A 16,548-nucleotide genomic window follows, 5' to 3' on the forward strand; every position below is an offset into this window, starting at 1 on the left:
TTACTAGTCATTGTCTTTTGAAAGGGCTGTATTTTCAGATCTTGCAGTCACTAAGCTGGCCGTATCACTTCCATGGATAAAATTATTTTCAACGCTTTTATGACAGGCGTCCAGGACTTCATGCTCCAAAGATAATACTGTCCAAAACATCCAGCCATTATAGAAACCCGTTTGTCAAATGTTGGAGATGTTTATATGATGATACAGTCTGCATTTTATCATTCTTGTTTGTTATAATAAGACATTGTTTTCCGTTTGCAAAGCTGAGATATAACCTGGAATTTTGGGGATTTCGGAATATATGTACATTTGTCTTGTTTCACCTTTAAATGTTATAAGAAACAGGTTAAGTCTTTCTCTGTTGAATGTTTGAAACTAGCATGACTTAACTGATTTTTTTTGTTGTTGTTCTGGCATTTGTATTTTCAGAGTCTTGAGGCTGTCATCCACAAGATTTCCTTGCAATCTGTCCTTAGGATTAGTCTTATCTTTTGTGCTAGGTTTCCATAAAGCAGTGTCAGGCAATTTAATTCCCTGCTCTTTTACTTCTCTTACCAAGCATAAAACCACCTTGGTAAGTGGACTGAGACCTTGCGGTTTGCTTTTAACTGCTGAGGGTATCGCTTCCAGCCTGAGCTGCCGTCTCAGGAGCAATTAAAACTGAAGTACCACCTTGTTTATGTTAGATTCCATTGCAGGGCGCAACCTTAAAATGAAACAAGTTATTCTTAAGAAGTGGTTGTGGAATGGCAGATCCCCTTTCCATCTCAGAGGAACAGAAAGTGGACATTTGCATCAGGCAAAAGAGCGTTGCCAGCAGATTGAGGGAGGCTGTTATTCCCATCTACACAGCCATGGTGAGACACATCTGTAGTGCTGGGTCCAGTTCTGAGCTCCCAATACAAGACAGAGATGAACATAGTAGAGTGAGTCCAGTGAAGGACTGCAAAAGTGATTAAAGGCTTGGAGTGTCTGGCACAGAAGGGAAGGTTGAGAGAGCTAGGATTGCTCAGCCTGAAATAGAGGAGACTCATGGGGGATCTTACATATAAATGCTTAAAGAGGGACAGGAGGATGAAGCAGATAAAGCAAAGCTGAGTGGTGCCCAGTGACAGGGCAAGAGGCAACAGGCACAAAATTAATTACAGGAAATTCCGCTTAAACATAAGAAAATGGCTTGGGGTTTGATTTTTGGGTTTGGGTTTTTTTATGGTGGGTGGTCATACATTGAAACAGGTTGCCCAGAAAGGCTATAGAGTCTCCACCCTTGGAAATACTCGAAACCAAATTGGACAATGTCCTGAGCTACCTGTAGTAGCTGACCATGCTTGGAGCAAGGGGGTTGAATTAGATGATCTCCAGACCTCTCTTCCAACTGCAACCATTCTGTAATTTTGTAAAACCCAGCATCAGTAGGTGAGTATCCATCTATGTGCATAGGTAGGCCAAGCCAGGAAACACTTCTTTTCCTGCTATTAAGACTTATTTGCTTGGAGAGCTGGGAGGTAGGATCTTTGAGATGGGATTTGAGGTTTAGCATTTCCAGTGATAAATGTGTCTACCCGAGTTATTTTAAGTGTAAACAGTAGGAAAGTTAGAGGCATCAAAGGAAAAATGCTCTTTAAGAACTAATTATTTTTTATGATAAAGATTCTCCTTCCTCCCTCACTCCCAATGTTAAGATCTAGTCTACAACGATGCCTTTGTTGTGTAGAGTTTTTACTTCTTTAGGAATATATGATTGGGAAAAATTACTATGATTTAGATCAGGAATTCAGTATTTTGGTCTTGTAAAAGTATTGCCCATTTCTAAAATAATCTGAAAATCTGCAGAAGTAGTTTTTATCATTTCTTATGAAGTAGGTTTATATGCCAGTGGGTTAATAAACTTACTTGCATGTTCAGAGCTTGTATTTGTTTAGTTACTAACTAATTATATTCAGGGACATTTTGCAGTTTCAGAAGATTTATAGGGCTGCATTAAATGGCAGTTTCTTTTGCCTGCTCTGGAGCACGTGCCATGGTGGTTTTAAGTGTGCTGTGCATGTTTGACAAGTTAGAAACTTAGCAATCCTCATCAGTGCTGAGCCACACTGTCTCAGGCTTTGTTTTTGTTGGCTGGGATCCAGTACCATGCCATAAAATACATTTACTTGACAGTAGAAAGTGGAGAACCATATTAACTACAAAGTTTAAAAAGGCTGGCTAAACACATGCAATAAATATTAATAAAAGAAAAGGCCACCCACCTTTGACCTTCAGTGCTTGTTATTAGCTTTGTGTGTTTTACAGTTACCATAGCATTTTGAGCATTACATAACAGTATGTAAGAATGTCCTATTTAAATCAAAGGACTTATTAGCAGCCCTGTATTGGTTATTTTGGTCACTTGTGGCAGGAATCATGGACACAATGCGTTATCAGAATCCTATTTTGTACTTCAGAGTTACCTGTAAAAAGATTGTTGTTCTTCAGCTGTCTCGTAATAAATAAACCAGGTTTATTTGTACCTCTAATTAAATGGAAATATATAAAATTGTATGTATATCAGTGTAGAAGGAGGGTGTTTTACAGAGGAACCTTGTAAAAAACGGTCGGTTGAGTCACATAAACTCATCTCACTGAATTTTTCTCCTTAAACAAAAACACAAAGCAGAAAAACGGCTCAGAAAATAGTCATCCATCGTCTTGTAGTAAAATGAAGTTCTGATTCATGATGGCTGAATGGGTTTCAGACTTTTTTCAGTATTTTTTGTTATGTGCTTCATAACATTCAAAAAAATGAGATCTACACCAAACCAGAAATGGACTGGAACATGATGTGGGAAGTGATTCAGGACTCACTAGACCTGATGTATAACAATTGTCATCCAAATTAGATGGTTCTCATCTCCCAAGTTGTAGGGCTATATTGCACCCCTATTTATATTTTAGCTTTGCTGTATTTCATGTGCTGTATTATGTAAAAAAAAAAAAGTATATACAGATACTTTAATGATGGATGATAGTGGTTGTATATCTTCACTTTGAGAAGAGTCTGTTCCTGGTTTTTGAGACAGGAGAAGTAGTAAGCTTGGGGGGGCAGGATAGGGCTGGAAAAATGAGCATTGTTCGGTGAAATACTGACAGGATGATGCATCCTGCTGGCTCTGGATACATTTATTACATAGGTAACACAAGCACTGTTAAGACCTGTCTTCAGTCTTGGACAGTATGCCTTTAAAGAGTTACTATCTCTCAAGAATAGGTACTTTTTTCACCCCAGTTAGTCAGGTGCACATACAGGTTTTGTGTTTGTGTGATGTGTTGCACTTCCCGGCAGATTGTACCCACTTCTTTGGCTCTCTCAAGGTAGAAGTTTGAGTCTTACAGACTTTCTGTGCCGGCCTGCTGAATCAGACTGAGTACAGTAATCATACGGAGATTCAAAGTCACATGGGAGAACCATGTGGATATAAAAGAACAATTGTCTTAATGTCTGAAAATAAATTCCTGTGCCAACCAGAAGGGTGACAGAGCTGTGAGACATTGGCTTCAAATACCAACTTCTTCAGTGTGTTGTGGGGAAGAAGGAAATGAGTGAAAATCAGCTCTCTTCCATTTCTGCAGACAGCGAGTCAAAGTTCAGCACTGTGTGAGAAGAAGGGAAAAACAGATCAAGTAAAGAACAGGGTGCAAGAATTAAGAATTAAAAAGAAAAATGCAAAAGTCATGAAGGCCTGCATTGCTATATCCAAAGCACTCAATTGTTCTCCTTCAAATGCCTCTTTAACTTTCCATTATGCCCATAAAGACCGTGCAGCAGTTGGCCTGTAGAAACCAATGGTTATCACACTGCCATCCATTTTTACTTCCTTCTCTGCCTCCATCCATTCCTCTTACATTGAATTCTGCTCTGGAGAGGAACTGCTGTTCATTCAAATATTAATTCATGTGCTTAAGCTTGTTCCTTCTACAGCGTGACTTTGATCCACTGTTTGACAGTATGAATATTAATTCTAAGATCTAGAGGAATGACCAACTAGCTATCAATATGTTGCTTTATTTCAGAGTGTTGTGCGTTGCCTTTGGCATCCCAAGCTGAACCAGATCATGGTTGGTACAGGAAATGGTTTGGCCAAAGTGTACTATGATCCTGTCAAAAGCCAGAGGTACGTAATCATGATTAATGATTAAGAATGTTATTTTTTCCCAAATTTAGCCTGATTCTGTGTTCTGTGTTTATACTAAGAAATGAGAAAAACTGGTTTAGTAACATTTGTTTTGCAGAGTTTTACTTATTTAGTAACAGGATTAAAAAAAAAAAAAAAACAGTTTGGTTTTGAAAAGCTGTGCATTTTCCTCTGGGCTTTTCATGGTGCAGTATGCTGGCTGTTCTACCTGAATTTACAAACACTTTCATTTTTTAATTGCATGAAATCTGCAGTAAGAATGACCAGCCTTTCATCTGATCTCTTGGAATTTGCTCATGTGGTGTTATTGAAAGGATATTTATTGTATTTAGTCATATTTTTGATGTCTTTTTTTTTTCCCCTGAAGTAAAAAGATTGTTTAGAAGCATTAGCTTAAACTTCAGTGTATGTGAAGTAATACTGGACCACTCAGTTTGAGAGGGGGCAAAGCAAGGAAGCACATGCCCATCTTTCTGCTAGTCTTCTTCCCCACAGCCACCTGTCCATGTGAATTTTGCCTGTACATCTAATGGAAAGGTAGTAGTGACTCATCAGAAAGTAACTTGTCAGCCTGAAATGAAAAGAAGAGGACTTCAGTAGTCTATAAACACTTCTGGATTGGCTGGAGAACTGGGGCATGTTTCCGTCCTGTCAGCAGGGAGGAAATGTACACTTCATCTATACTGAGTGGTATGAATACGATGTTCTCCCCCTGTATGCACTCATCTTTGTTTCACTGGCATCCAAAAACATACTGTGTTACAGTTCACGGGTTCTGAATACTTACTGTGACCTGGACACTTGGATGTGAAAATACACTCTGGTTTACAAAATTATCAGAAATAAGTTTTATTTTTTCCGGTCTTCGTCAATTTAGAGAATAAGAGAGTTCGTCATCATTGTTTGGACCGCTCTCCAGAGGGCAGCCTGAGTCTTCTAGGCACAGACCACAGGAGCCCTAGCTCAGTTTTGTGCCCAGTTTGTTTCCTGGTACTTACCATGAGGAGGAAGATACCACCAGTTTAAACCAGTCCCGCTGCAGTGTACAGACACTTCTGGTTAGATAACTGCCACCTCTGCTGCTTAGGAGGAGGACTAGGAGCAAATCATTGCCCACGCTTGGAGAGGAGCACTTTCAGTGCACACGCTACAAGTACTGTGGACAAATGAAGTATGAAATTAATCTTCCACCCTTATTTCCGCGTGTCATATAAACCGCTCTATAACAGAAACAATAGGCTCCCTACCCTCCTTCACATATGCATGGACAGGCAAAGATACACACATTCGTGAATATTTAAAGTGCTATATGATTTTGTTGAAACTATATCTTGAATAAAAAATGGTTTCTCTTTGATATAAACAGAGCAACTGAACTGCTGTATGTTTCTTCCTAGGGGAGCAAAATTATGCGTGGTCAAAACAAAACGAAAAGAGAGACAACCAGAGACTCTTACACAGGATTACATTATAACACGTAAGGAATTTAAACAGATCTTTATAGCAGCATCCTTAGCTCTCTCTCAGGTTTGAAATTACTTGCAGATCATTTAGCTTTATATTTTCCCCTCTAAATAAAGTTGCAGTCTTTCATTAAGCATTGGTTAGTGGTGCAAGATGTTAGTACTTCATACAGATTTTTTTGTAGCCTTGCACAAAAGGTATATATAATCAGAAAGGTATATATTCTGTATGCTCTGTCAAGTTGTTAATGATGGTTTGTTTCTAGATTCTGATACACCTGAAAGCCTGAAAGGAAAACTGCCATAGAAAAGAGAGGGGGGGAAAAAGCTCCAAAATTTTGGAGCTTTCTTAAATCTTCAGTTTTGCATAACAAAATTGGTGAGTGGAGATGGTTTAGGAAGTGTTTTCCTACTTGGAAACATTAACAGTACCAGTGGCAAAATCAGAGACATTAGAGATAGGTTCTTGAATTAATTCCAAGTGATTTTTGAAAATTTAGAGCTTGCACAGAGTTATATGCAGTTTTAAATAGCTTTAGTATCTCTCTAGCCACAGGGTTATACTTCTCTAGGACCTTATGTTCATATTAAGGCTCACGGATGCATGAGAAATAGTTGTCCTTGTTACTATAAAATGTTTAGTGATCTGCTTTTTGCGAAGGGCAGATTTTACAAGGGGATGCAAGAAGGACATTGAGTTGCTGGAGCATGTGCAGAGAAGGGCAACGAAGCTGGTGAGGGGTCTGGAGCACAAGTCTTATGAGGAGCGGCTGAGGGAACTGGGGTTGTTTAGTCTGGAGAAGAGGAGGCTGAGAGGAGACCTTATCGCTCTCTACAACTACCTGAAAGGGGGTTGTGGTGAGAGGGTGTTGGTCTCTTCTCCCAGTTAACCAGCAATAGAACAAGAGGAAAAGGCCTCAAATTGTACCAGGGGAGGTTTAGATTGGATATTAGGAAAAAAATTCTTTACTGAGAGAGTGGTCAGGCATTGGAACAGGCTGCCCAGGGAGGGGGTGGAGTTACCATCACTGGAAGTGTTCAGAAAACGTGTAGATGTGGCACTTCGGGACATGGTTTAGGGGGCATGATGGTGTTGGGTTGATGGTTGGACTTGATGATCTTAAAGGTCTTTTCCAACCTTAATGATTCTGTGGTTTTGGCCCTCCCCATTAGTATCACCCTGTGTAATGTTTCCTCATGTCAAATGAGAACAGCAATACAGTTGTGCAGCCCGGCTTCTTTATCCTCTTCCAATTCCATGGTGCTTGGATTCAGCTCTGTTTTCCAGTAGTCTTAGTCTTAGAAATAGCTAAAATCACTTCTGTACAACAAAGAAGTTGTTTGGCAGCATAATAAACACAACAGAAGTTCAGAATGAGAAAGTCTGGGCAGCCGTGGTAACCAGGCCCTTATCAAGGCACTTTGGTTCTGGGTTCCCATCTCAGGTACTTTCCAGCCACAGCTGTCTCCTACTTACCTCACTGCTGCAGGTGTCTGGCTCCAGTTTTTGGGTAACAATGGGTAAAGTAGCAGCTGACAAAGATCAGGGATATTTATCTCCTTTGGGTGCTCTCATCCTTACTACAGCCTTCACGGTATCAGCACATGGTCTATTATCTAAATACTTTGTGCACTGTTATTAAGTGTTTATGCTGTAAAGCGCTTTTGTGATTTTTAGAAAACTTTCTGCTTAAAATCCAATGGAACTCATGTATTCAAAGGCATTTATAAATGCCATTCAAAAATTTAGGTCCCAATTATGCAAAGTTTCGGAATTTTGTCACTGAGTTTTAGCTGTTTAACTGTTTCTTACCCATCATTTTGAAACTAAATAAGGATACTTCCATATAAAACAATGCATAAAAGTGTTGTAAGGAATTACTTTGCAAATTTTTAGGTTTGTTGCACATTTTGGAAAGTTTTCAGAGGTTAGATGTCTGTCTTTTAAGCTTACAGATAGAACTGGAAAGAACTGAAGATCTCAGAAGTCCTTTCGCAAAGTGAACCAACGCCTTTTTCCTTCTCCTCTTTTTAATCTTTTTTTTTCCCTTCAGACTTCCAGTTCCTCTTTAATCTCAGGATTGCCTGTAATCGCTATTTAAAATGCAGGAATGTTGGTTTGAGAGATTAAATGTTAATTTTAAAATACAGGAATATGAAGTCTGGGTTTCCCTTAGGCAACCTGGACTCCACAAATGGCAAAAGCTTGTATCTGTACATTAGTCACCTCAGATGCTCTGTGCAAACCAATCAAACTTAGTGCTTGCCAGCAAATTGTCCCAGGCATTTCATACTTCATGAAATCTGCAAAATTAAAACCTAAACATTTCTTTCCAAAGATCTACTGCTGTGTCACCTGGCTGTGACTTCACTCAGTCTAATCAATTGAGCAGGCTTCCAGAAATAAGCTGAAAAACCAAACCTACAGGTCGCTGGATGCTGCATTCTTTTTTTTATTCAGTATAGAGCTGGTGCCCCTAAATTTAAGATTTGGTTGGTTGTTTTTTGTCCTTGTTGGGTCTTTTGACCCCAACACAATTTACCACATTTTGGGAAACAGAAGCAATCAGCACACCTGATTGTGAGAGCTAATCCTCACCATAAAAAAACCGTGTCACTAAACATGGTGTTTTTCTGTTGCTGACAAATACTACTCTTGTGTGAGCAGACCAAAATCATTACTCTGATTGAAGATAACTGTAGCAGATTTATGAGGAAATACAAGTTTTAATCCTGATAACTTATCCAGGTTGTCTCAGTTATGGGTATTCTTCCAAACTTGATTTATCTCATACTTAAGAAAAAACATGGTTGTGACTTCATATGCAGAAACATTACATTTTGGCCCTCTCTGTTTCAGATCCAAGAATGTGTCTAGGGTTTTGTCATGCTCTTAGGGTATTAGAAAGCTGTAGAAACATAGAGAGTTCAGAAAAGAGCAACTGACTGGTCACAATGCTAATGTTGAGAAATGAATGACAGGAAAGACATGGACCTGTGAGAGCGGGTCCAGAGGAGGCCACAACAATGATCAGAGGGCCGGAAGGACAGACTAGGAGAGTTGGGGTTGTTCATTTGGAGAAGAGAAGGCTCCAGGGAGACCTTATTGCAGCCTTCCAGTACTTAAAGGGGGCTTAGAAGAAAGATGGGGACAGACTTTTTAGCAGGGCCTGTAGTGATAGGACAAGGGGCAATGGTTTTAAACTAGAAGAGGGCAGATTTAGACTAGACATAAGGAAGATATTTTTGACAGTGAGGGTGGTGAAACACTGGCCCAGGTTGCCTAGAGAGGTGGTAGATGCCCCATCCCTGGAAACATTCCAGGTCAGGTTGGACGGGGCTCTGAGCAACCTGATCTAGTTGAAGCTGCCCCTGCTGATTGCAGGGGGGTTGGATGAGATGACCTTTAAAGGTCCCTTCCAACCCAAACTATTCTATGATTCTGTGACAGAGGAATAGATGAAATATGCATAAACTGTGCAAACTGTATTTCAGATGTAAGCTTTCTGCCTGAAGGAACCCTGAAAATCTGTCTGCTTTCAACAGAAAGAAGCCCTCTAAAATATACCTCCATAAATCACTGCTTGGACACAGAAGAACTCGGAGGCTGCTTTTGCCACCTTTTCCACTGCAAGGAAATGCTTTGCTTTGTCTTTGTAATTAAAAACTTAAAAATAAAATGGAATTTCTAACATTTCTTTTTCTCAAAACTGTGACTCTTCAGCTCATGCACTTCCAATGTTCCGTGAACCACGACAGCGAAGCACCAGGAAGCAGCTGGAGAAGGATAGGCTGGACCCCATGAAGTCTCACAAACCTGAACCACCAGTAGCAGGACCAGGTAATCTAGGCATAATCATTTCAGACTGTCGTATGCCAAAGGGACCATCATGCTTGGATGCTATGCTCGTTCAGATTTACATTCAAATTTTTTTGGGTGGCAACTCTACTATATATGGGTGGACAGCACTGTAAGACGTTGATCTTTGATTGGAGTGCTTGCCTGGAATAAATTAGTAATCGTAATGACTTACTTTAAGTTATATAATCAGTAAAACACTTATGTGCAGGCAGGTCTAAATTGGACTCTTCCTATAGCATTAAATAACTTCTTTGTATCAGATCACTGTTACAGACACAATAGAACATTTCTCTGTTTGTTTCTTAAATATTTTTCTCTAAAATACTCTTTTTCTTGCTACAGGTCGTGGTGGGCGTGTTGGAACTCATGGAGGTACCTTGTCATCATATATAGTCAAGAATATTGCACTGGATAAGACAGATGATAGCAACCCTCGAGAGGCCATTTTACGTCATGCAAAGGAAGCGGAGGAGAATCCATACTGGGTTGCTCCTGCATATGCTAAGTAAGGAAGCAATTAAAAATACAAGTAATATTTCTGGAGGCCAGTGGGAGTTTGATAAAAAGAGAAGGTACACATTTTTAATGGTATACTTTGCCATTTTTGTATTGCTACCACAAATACGTAAACGAAGAATATTTAACCAAACTTTACTGACTGTACTTTCTTTATTAGTGTTTAGCTCTTTAGTGAAATAATCACCATCTCTTTCCAGAAGATGAAAATATCTTCAAAAAGTCTTTGTGAAGATAAGCGTTTTTGGGAGGTTAAATTATTGAAATTTGACATTTCCATTTTTAAAATATACCTATCAATGCTATAAAATTATTTTAAAGCTTTCTAAGTTGACCAGAATTTATATTCTTCTCCAAATTAATGTCTGAAATTGCAATATACCTTTTAATAAGGTACTGTCCGATCGACAGATTGGGATGATAAGTTTTCCAGTATGCCCTGTAGTTCTGCATGATTCTTAGGTTAAACCTTCAAAATATTTACTTTGTGTTATGACAGTATATTTTAGGTGATTTCTTGAATGTCATAAGTTTTTATGCAAATTTTTCCTACATAAAGACCTGAGTACCTGCTTGAATTAACTAGGTGTAAAAGGTGTAGAAAAATCAAAAATTGCAGCGATAAAATCTCCTACCAAAAATTCAATGGAAAGAAACAAGTGTGCAGTTGTTACATAAAGAGCCTCATCAAGATTATGTATGTCTTGGTAATCCCAGAGATGATAATTTACTCAGTAGAAATTGTATGTGTGAGTGTGGTATTTGTGTGTAGGCATTACAGTGAAAATTGTGCAATATGCTTTCTACCAAAGATTTTTTCTTTTCCTAAAAATAAACACAGTTCAAACCATTAAATAAATAATTCACAATAGTACTAAAATAAATACTAAATAAATGCATTTCATACTATTGAACAGAAAGTACCACTTTAAAAATTACCAACATCTTCACATTTTCATATTATCATTGATGTTTTTGTTACACAAAATCATCTATGTGGTATACATAGTATTAACAGAATGCATAAGGTGAAGGTTTTGAAGAGATTATATAGTCTGCACAGAATGGACAGAGACAATAACGAGCTATTTTTTCTTGTTTGCAGCGCAGTGTTTTATCTCCTAGGCTATATGTTCGTTAGTACTTTACTGACTGTACTTTCTTTATTAGTGTCTATCTCTTTAGTGAAACAATCACCACCTCTTTCCAGAAACTCAAAGTACGTTAAGAATCATATCTGGTTCTAGTAGTGACACTTGTTGTCTGACTTGACTGACGTGTTCACAAAGATGACTGAATAGCTGTTCTGAAGCAGCTTGAGAATGTCAGTGACCCAGCCTGGCTTTGACCAGGTAATCAATAAGTATGGCATAGCGGTAATTAGTAAGTATGGCATTTGATGTTGTACATCAAATCAATGCATTATACAGTATCACCGTTAGTACCAAAAAAGCAATATTTGAAAAGCTGATTCAGTAATGGTTGTTGTAATGAATATGCTAAATATTGATTTTTAATTGTTTGAGAGTTCATGTTTACTAGAGATGAAATTTACTTTGAATGTGTAGGTATTGAGATATGCGGGTATTGATTCTCAAAAGTAAATATGATCACACATTCCATCAAGTAGATAGATACCTCAGTATATTTTTGGCTCAGTAACTTCATTGATTGTATATTAAATTTCATCCCTGACACCTGCAATGTAGTAGACATGAAAGTTTTAAAACATAGCTGTATTACAGAAGGCTTACTGTGTCAGGTGGGCAGATCTCATTACAGTTTCTTGTTAAAGATGTAGCTGCAGGGGAAGAAGAGAGCTGGCTGAGAAGCGGGGAGGATGCAAGTCCAGCCTGCTATTAACTTACACACCAGACGGTGATATGTATGTGGGGGAATTGGACTGCAGCCAGACGCATGCTGTCGTGATGGTTTTGTCAGCTGATAAATCTCATGCCAGTGAAACTAACGTTATCCTTGCTTTAAAAGCTTGATTTTAAGATGTACGCTATGCAAAGAGCATTTTAAAAATAATTTTCTTGTTGTTATTCTTGTTGCTGCTGCTGTTGTTATTATTATCAGCTAAGACACTTAAATGCAAAAACTTTATTTATAATTGTGTTATGTTCTTAATTTTCAGAAATGGAGGTCTATATTAACAGCTGCATACCAATGGCAGTCATGGGTTTCGTTAGCTGCTTGCCTGCACACACAGATAACATAGAAAGCTGTGTTAATTATATCCTATATCTGACTTTGCAGCATATGTATGTTCACCTTGTATATAAAGCATCTTAGAGATGTCCTTACGGATGCGTGTTTAATAAAATATGCAAAGTACAAGTAATTGATATATGTTATCACATACTACTGGATTGTAAAATTGTCCCCGGTGGCCCTGTTAAAATCAGGAGCTCATAATAACGAGCAGTATACAAACCCAGGGAAAATGGCTGCTTTAGCTACAGCATAAGATATACTATAGAGTTAGGAAAGGTGATACTCTGATAAGTACCTAAAATTACATACTGTCTTGAGACCCAAAAAACATATATCCAGTATGTTTCATTTTTTTTAATAGTGTTTATTCTTTTACTATATTACTTCTCTGCTATTAGTTTTTCCACATTTCTTGTAGTAAATTTTCACTTCCCACAAATACGGGATAAAACGATCCACTTGATGTATTTCTTGATTGATAAGGCTTTTGATTTTGCCTTGTCTAATGGATGGTTATTCACTTGCAGTTTTTCGTTTTCCTTCTTAAGAAAACGTCTAATGAAACCATAGTTACTTAATTTTCTGCAGTGAAGGTTATTAAATAAATTTAGACTGAGAGGACTGAAAAACCCTCTTTTTCTGGTTGATAAGAGTTTTCATAACTCTGATTGTGATGACTGGGTTAAAGTTCATCCAGTCCTGATTTATACTGATTAGATCATTCTAAATCAGATAACTGATTTCATGCTTTTTTAATTGTATTTTCAATGCAATATTTCTTTTAAAAAATACCTTTTGCTGTTAGTTAATACAATATATGTAAAAATATTTCCTTTTTGTTGGACTTAAATGTGCCTAATTTATTCTTGAATCCAAGTAGTCATTTGCATTATTTATCACTTGTTATCATTACCCTGACCTTTCTGTTTCTCCTATAATTTGAGCCAGAAAAGGAGAGGGAAGTACACAAGCGGCAAAAGGATGGGTAAAAAAACAGATGCTGCTGAAAGATATACCGGGGAATGATAAGCAGTACATGCTGAATCAGGAGATGACATGTTGCAGAAGCCTAAAGTGAATAAAGTGTCAAGAATGATGTGATCAACACAAAAGAAAAGTCATAATGGATGAGGACAAAGAAAAGATCTTGAGGTTTTTCAGGAAGAAGCTTGTTAGAGACCTTGGCAAGAGCCGTTTCAGTGGAGTGAAAGGAAAGGAAGGACAGATTGAATATTTCAAGTAAAGAACTACAGGAAAGGAACTTGAGGCATCAGTTGTAAATGTTTGAAAACTACATTCTTTGTGAGCTGTTTGTTTTAACACAGCTGTACAGAGATGCTATAATGACTTCAGATGTCCCTCTGAAGGATCAGCAGGAGTTACTAAGCATTGTAGCTGAGGGCCTAATCAGGCCCAGATGTAGCTCTCTTCTGTACCGTAGGGAAGGTGAGGGTGAAATTTCCCTCCCCACCAAGATAGACCAGAGTTCTTAGAAAATACCTTTCAGTTCAGTCACGTTGCACCTATTTTGCTCTCTTTGTTATTGCTGCTTGTCTCAGGCAAAGCTGAATGATGTGAAGCAACAGCGTGTAGCTGTGCTGTGTTTACCGAACTTGCGATGGCAGTGCCAGTGTGTGAAGCGGTAGTTACGCAGTGGCTCAAGCATCTTTAGTTGAAGAAGCAGGACTAAACAGACATTTTCTACCAGTGATTTTGTTGGCACATGTTGGTATATTTAAGCTAAATCGTTTTAGGAAATTGGTAATTTTGAGAGGGAAGCCCCTGAGATTCAGAGAAGAGTCAGGCTGGTTGGTGGGATAAGGAATGCAAAGGGGTCTGATGCTGAAAACCTTCACTTTTGTGTCTGGAAGTAGCCTTTATGACATTATTCTGGTTTCCAAGCATGCTTGAAAGTCGTCTTTTTTCTTTGTTTCAGTGCAGTATAAACACAAATTTCAAAAGTTACTGCAACATGAGTCACATGCCATGATATGCAGTTGTCATTGCCAGCTAGTTTAGTTGTAGCAGTATTTTTTTAGCTGCTAGTCTATGAACCTCAGATGACAAAGAGCTACTTTGACTGGATCCCTGAAAGGTAAATAAGAAAAACAGCCCATAACCAGAGGGATTGTGGTGACTCTAAAGCAGTCTGCATGGCCCCTAGAAATCTTTTAAGGGTCTGCGTATCTGAATATGTTGAAGACCACTGATACAAAGAGAAGTCTGCAGTATGAATAAATCATGTTAGTTTGTTTTCCCATTTTTTTTTTCAGCCTGTTAGTGTAACCCACAATAGGAATGCATTTGTCAGTGTGTGAGATACTGGTTTCAGCTGATAGTCATGTGGGAACAAAGGATCAAAGAATAATTTAGGTAGGAAGGGACCTCTGGAGGTAATCTAGTCCAACCTCCTGCTTAAAGCATATTAACTTAGATCAGGTTGCTCACATCCAATTAGATTCAGGTTTTTCAGGGACTTGCCCAGCCAAGTTTGAATATCCTCGAGGATGGAGATTCCACACCACCTCTCTAGGCAGCCTGTTCCAGCAGTCAGGTTGGCAGGCATAGTATGCTCTTGCTAAATCTGTGCTGGCTGTTCCCTGTCAACCTTCTTGTCCTTCATGTGCCTGGAAATGCCTTCCATGGGGGTTTGTTCTATAGTCTCCCCAGGGACTGAGATTAGGTAGGCTATCCTGTAGCTCCCCAAATCCTCCTTTTGCCCTACATAAAGATGATGATGTTTGCCTTTTCTAGTCAAGAACCTCCCCCAATGACCATGACCTCTCAAAGATATTAGAGTGCCCTTGCAATGACATTGGCCAACTCCCTCAGTGCCTTTGGATCCATCCCATCTGATCTCACAGATTTTTGTATGTCCAATGAGCTATGTACTCACTGTCTCTGTCTTCCTCTTCTGTTGGTAATGTCTCACTCCCTCCCAAAGTCTTTGGTGATGAGGTAGGGGTCCTCGGACACCTGAGGACATACCTTCTCGGGGAAAATAGAGCCAAAAAGAGAACCAAGTATCTTGACCTTTTTCATATCATATGTTACTGGGTCACCTGCCTCAGTAACATTGCCCTTAGCATTCCTTTGGCTGTCAGTGTAGCTGTAGAAGCCCTTAGTATTGCCTTTCACATTTCTTTCCAGTTTAAACTGCAGCTGAGCTTTGACTTTCCTAAATCTGTTCCTACATGTTCATGTAATGCCTCTGTTCCTCTCAGCTAAGGCTGAACCTCTTCCTCTGTCTGTGTTCTTCATTTTTGGGGTTTGGGGTTTATCTCAGTCAGGAGATCCCTGCACATCCATTCTAGGTTTCTGCCAGACTTAATTTTCTGCACATGGGGTGGAATATGTTTTGAGGAGGTTGTCCTCAAAGATCAACCAGCCTTCCTTGGCCCCTTTGCCCTCCATGGCAGTCTCCCATGGCAGATCCCTAGCAAACTGAAATCAACTCCCAAAGTCAAGGATAAATAAAATTGAGAAAGTTGATGGGGAAAAAGAACACAGCTTTCCACATGTATTATTTAGCCCTCAGAAATTAAAATATTTTGAAGTAGTAAACCTGTTTTGATAATTTTTATATAAATATCAATCACGCAGCAAACTCCTACTACACTAGCAGTCTCTAGTGCAGTTACTAAGCAGAACAATTTTATGTTTAAATTAAGTGATCACTGCTGATAGTGCTACAACAAAACCAGTGTTTTCTATGCTTATGTCTTTAAAATGGTCAGGCATATGGATCACTCTAGGTGCTCCGATTACTGCTGTGTAGCCTGTGGAGGTGGAACAGTTTACATTTCAGCTGAGCTAAGGCTACAGCCATTTCATGATAATTTGAAAAACGAGATAGCAAGCAGACTTCATTTCCTCTGTATGTTTTTCCTTTAGCTGGTTACTGCTAGATTAGGCTAGTTTCTTTTTTCCTTTCCCCCCACCCCCAGCTGTACTGCAGTCAGTAGCATACGTACGTTAGCTGAAGTGTGTAACTTCTCACTGTGCTGTCCCTATCCTGGAAAATACGTAGGTTCTGCTGCTGCTTGTTTCACAGATTAAGTCCTTCTCCTTGGTTGGTAGTTTCTAATCAAAATTATGACAGTTGCAGGTTTTGTGGTCAGAAATGATAGGTTTACACTTGATTAGTTGCACTTTGCTAACAAGCATCTCAATACTGACCTGATGTGGGGTCACAGGTAGGGCATTCAGAGACCTTTTGTCTATTGTGGTGAAAGGAAGATACACTGTTATGGGCTAAATAAACTTCCATCCCTATGTTTTGAAAAAGAGAAGATTCCATACATTCCACCTGTTC

General features: G+C 38.9%; 1 protein-coding gene across 1 annotated transcript in view; it reads left to right on the plus strand.

Moving 5' to 3' along the window:
* The window catches only part of WDR70 (WD repeat domain 70), a gene marked incomplete at its 5' end in the record, with an annotated part of 38,297 nt that overhangs the window by 19,879 nt on the left and 1,870 nt on the right, over window positions 1-16,548 (plus strand). Inside the window, 4 exons of the mRNA XM_010286367.1 lie at window positions 4,051-4,151; window positions 5,570-5,649; window positions 9,360-9,476; window positions 9,840-10,002. Coding sequence (XP_010284669.1) covers window positions 4,051-4,151; window positions 5,570-5,649; window positions 9,360-9,476; window positions 9,840-10,002 — 461 coding nt within the window. The remainder of the gene's footprint in view (window positions 1-4,050; window positions 4,152-5,569; window positions 5,650-9,359; window positions 9,477-9,839; window positions 10,003-16,548) is intronic.

The sequence above is a fragment of the Phaethon lepturus genome, unplaced genomic scaffold (assembly GCF_000687285.1).
Source record: "Phaethon lepturus isolate BGI_N335 unplaced genomic scaffold, ASM68728v1 scaffold10074, whole genome shotgun sequence".
In the NCBI taxonomy this organism is placed as follows: Eukaryota; Metazoa; Chordata; class Aves; order Phaethontiformes; family Phaethontidae; genus Phaethon; species Phaethon lepturus.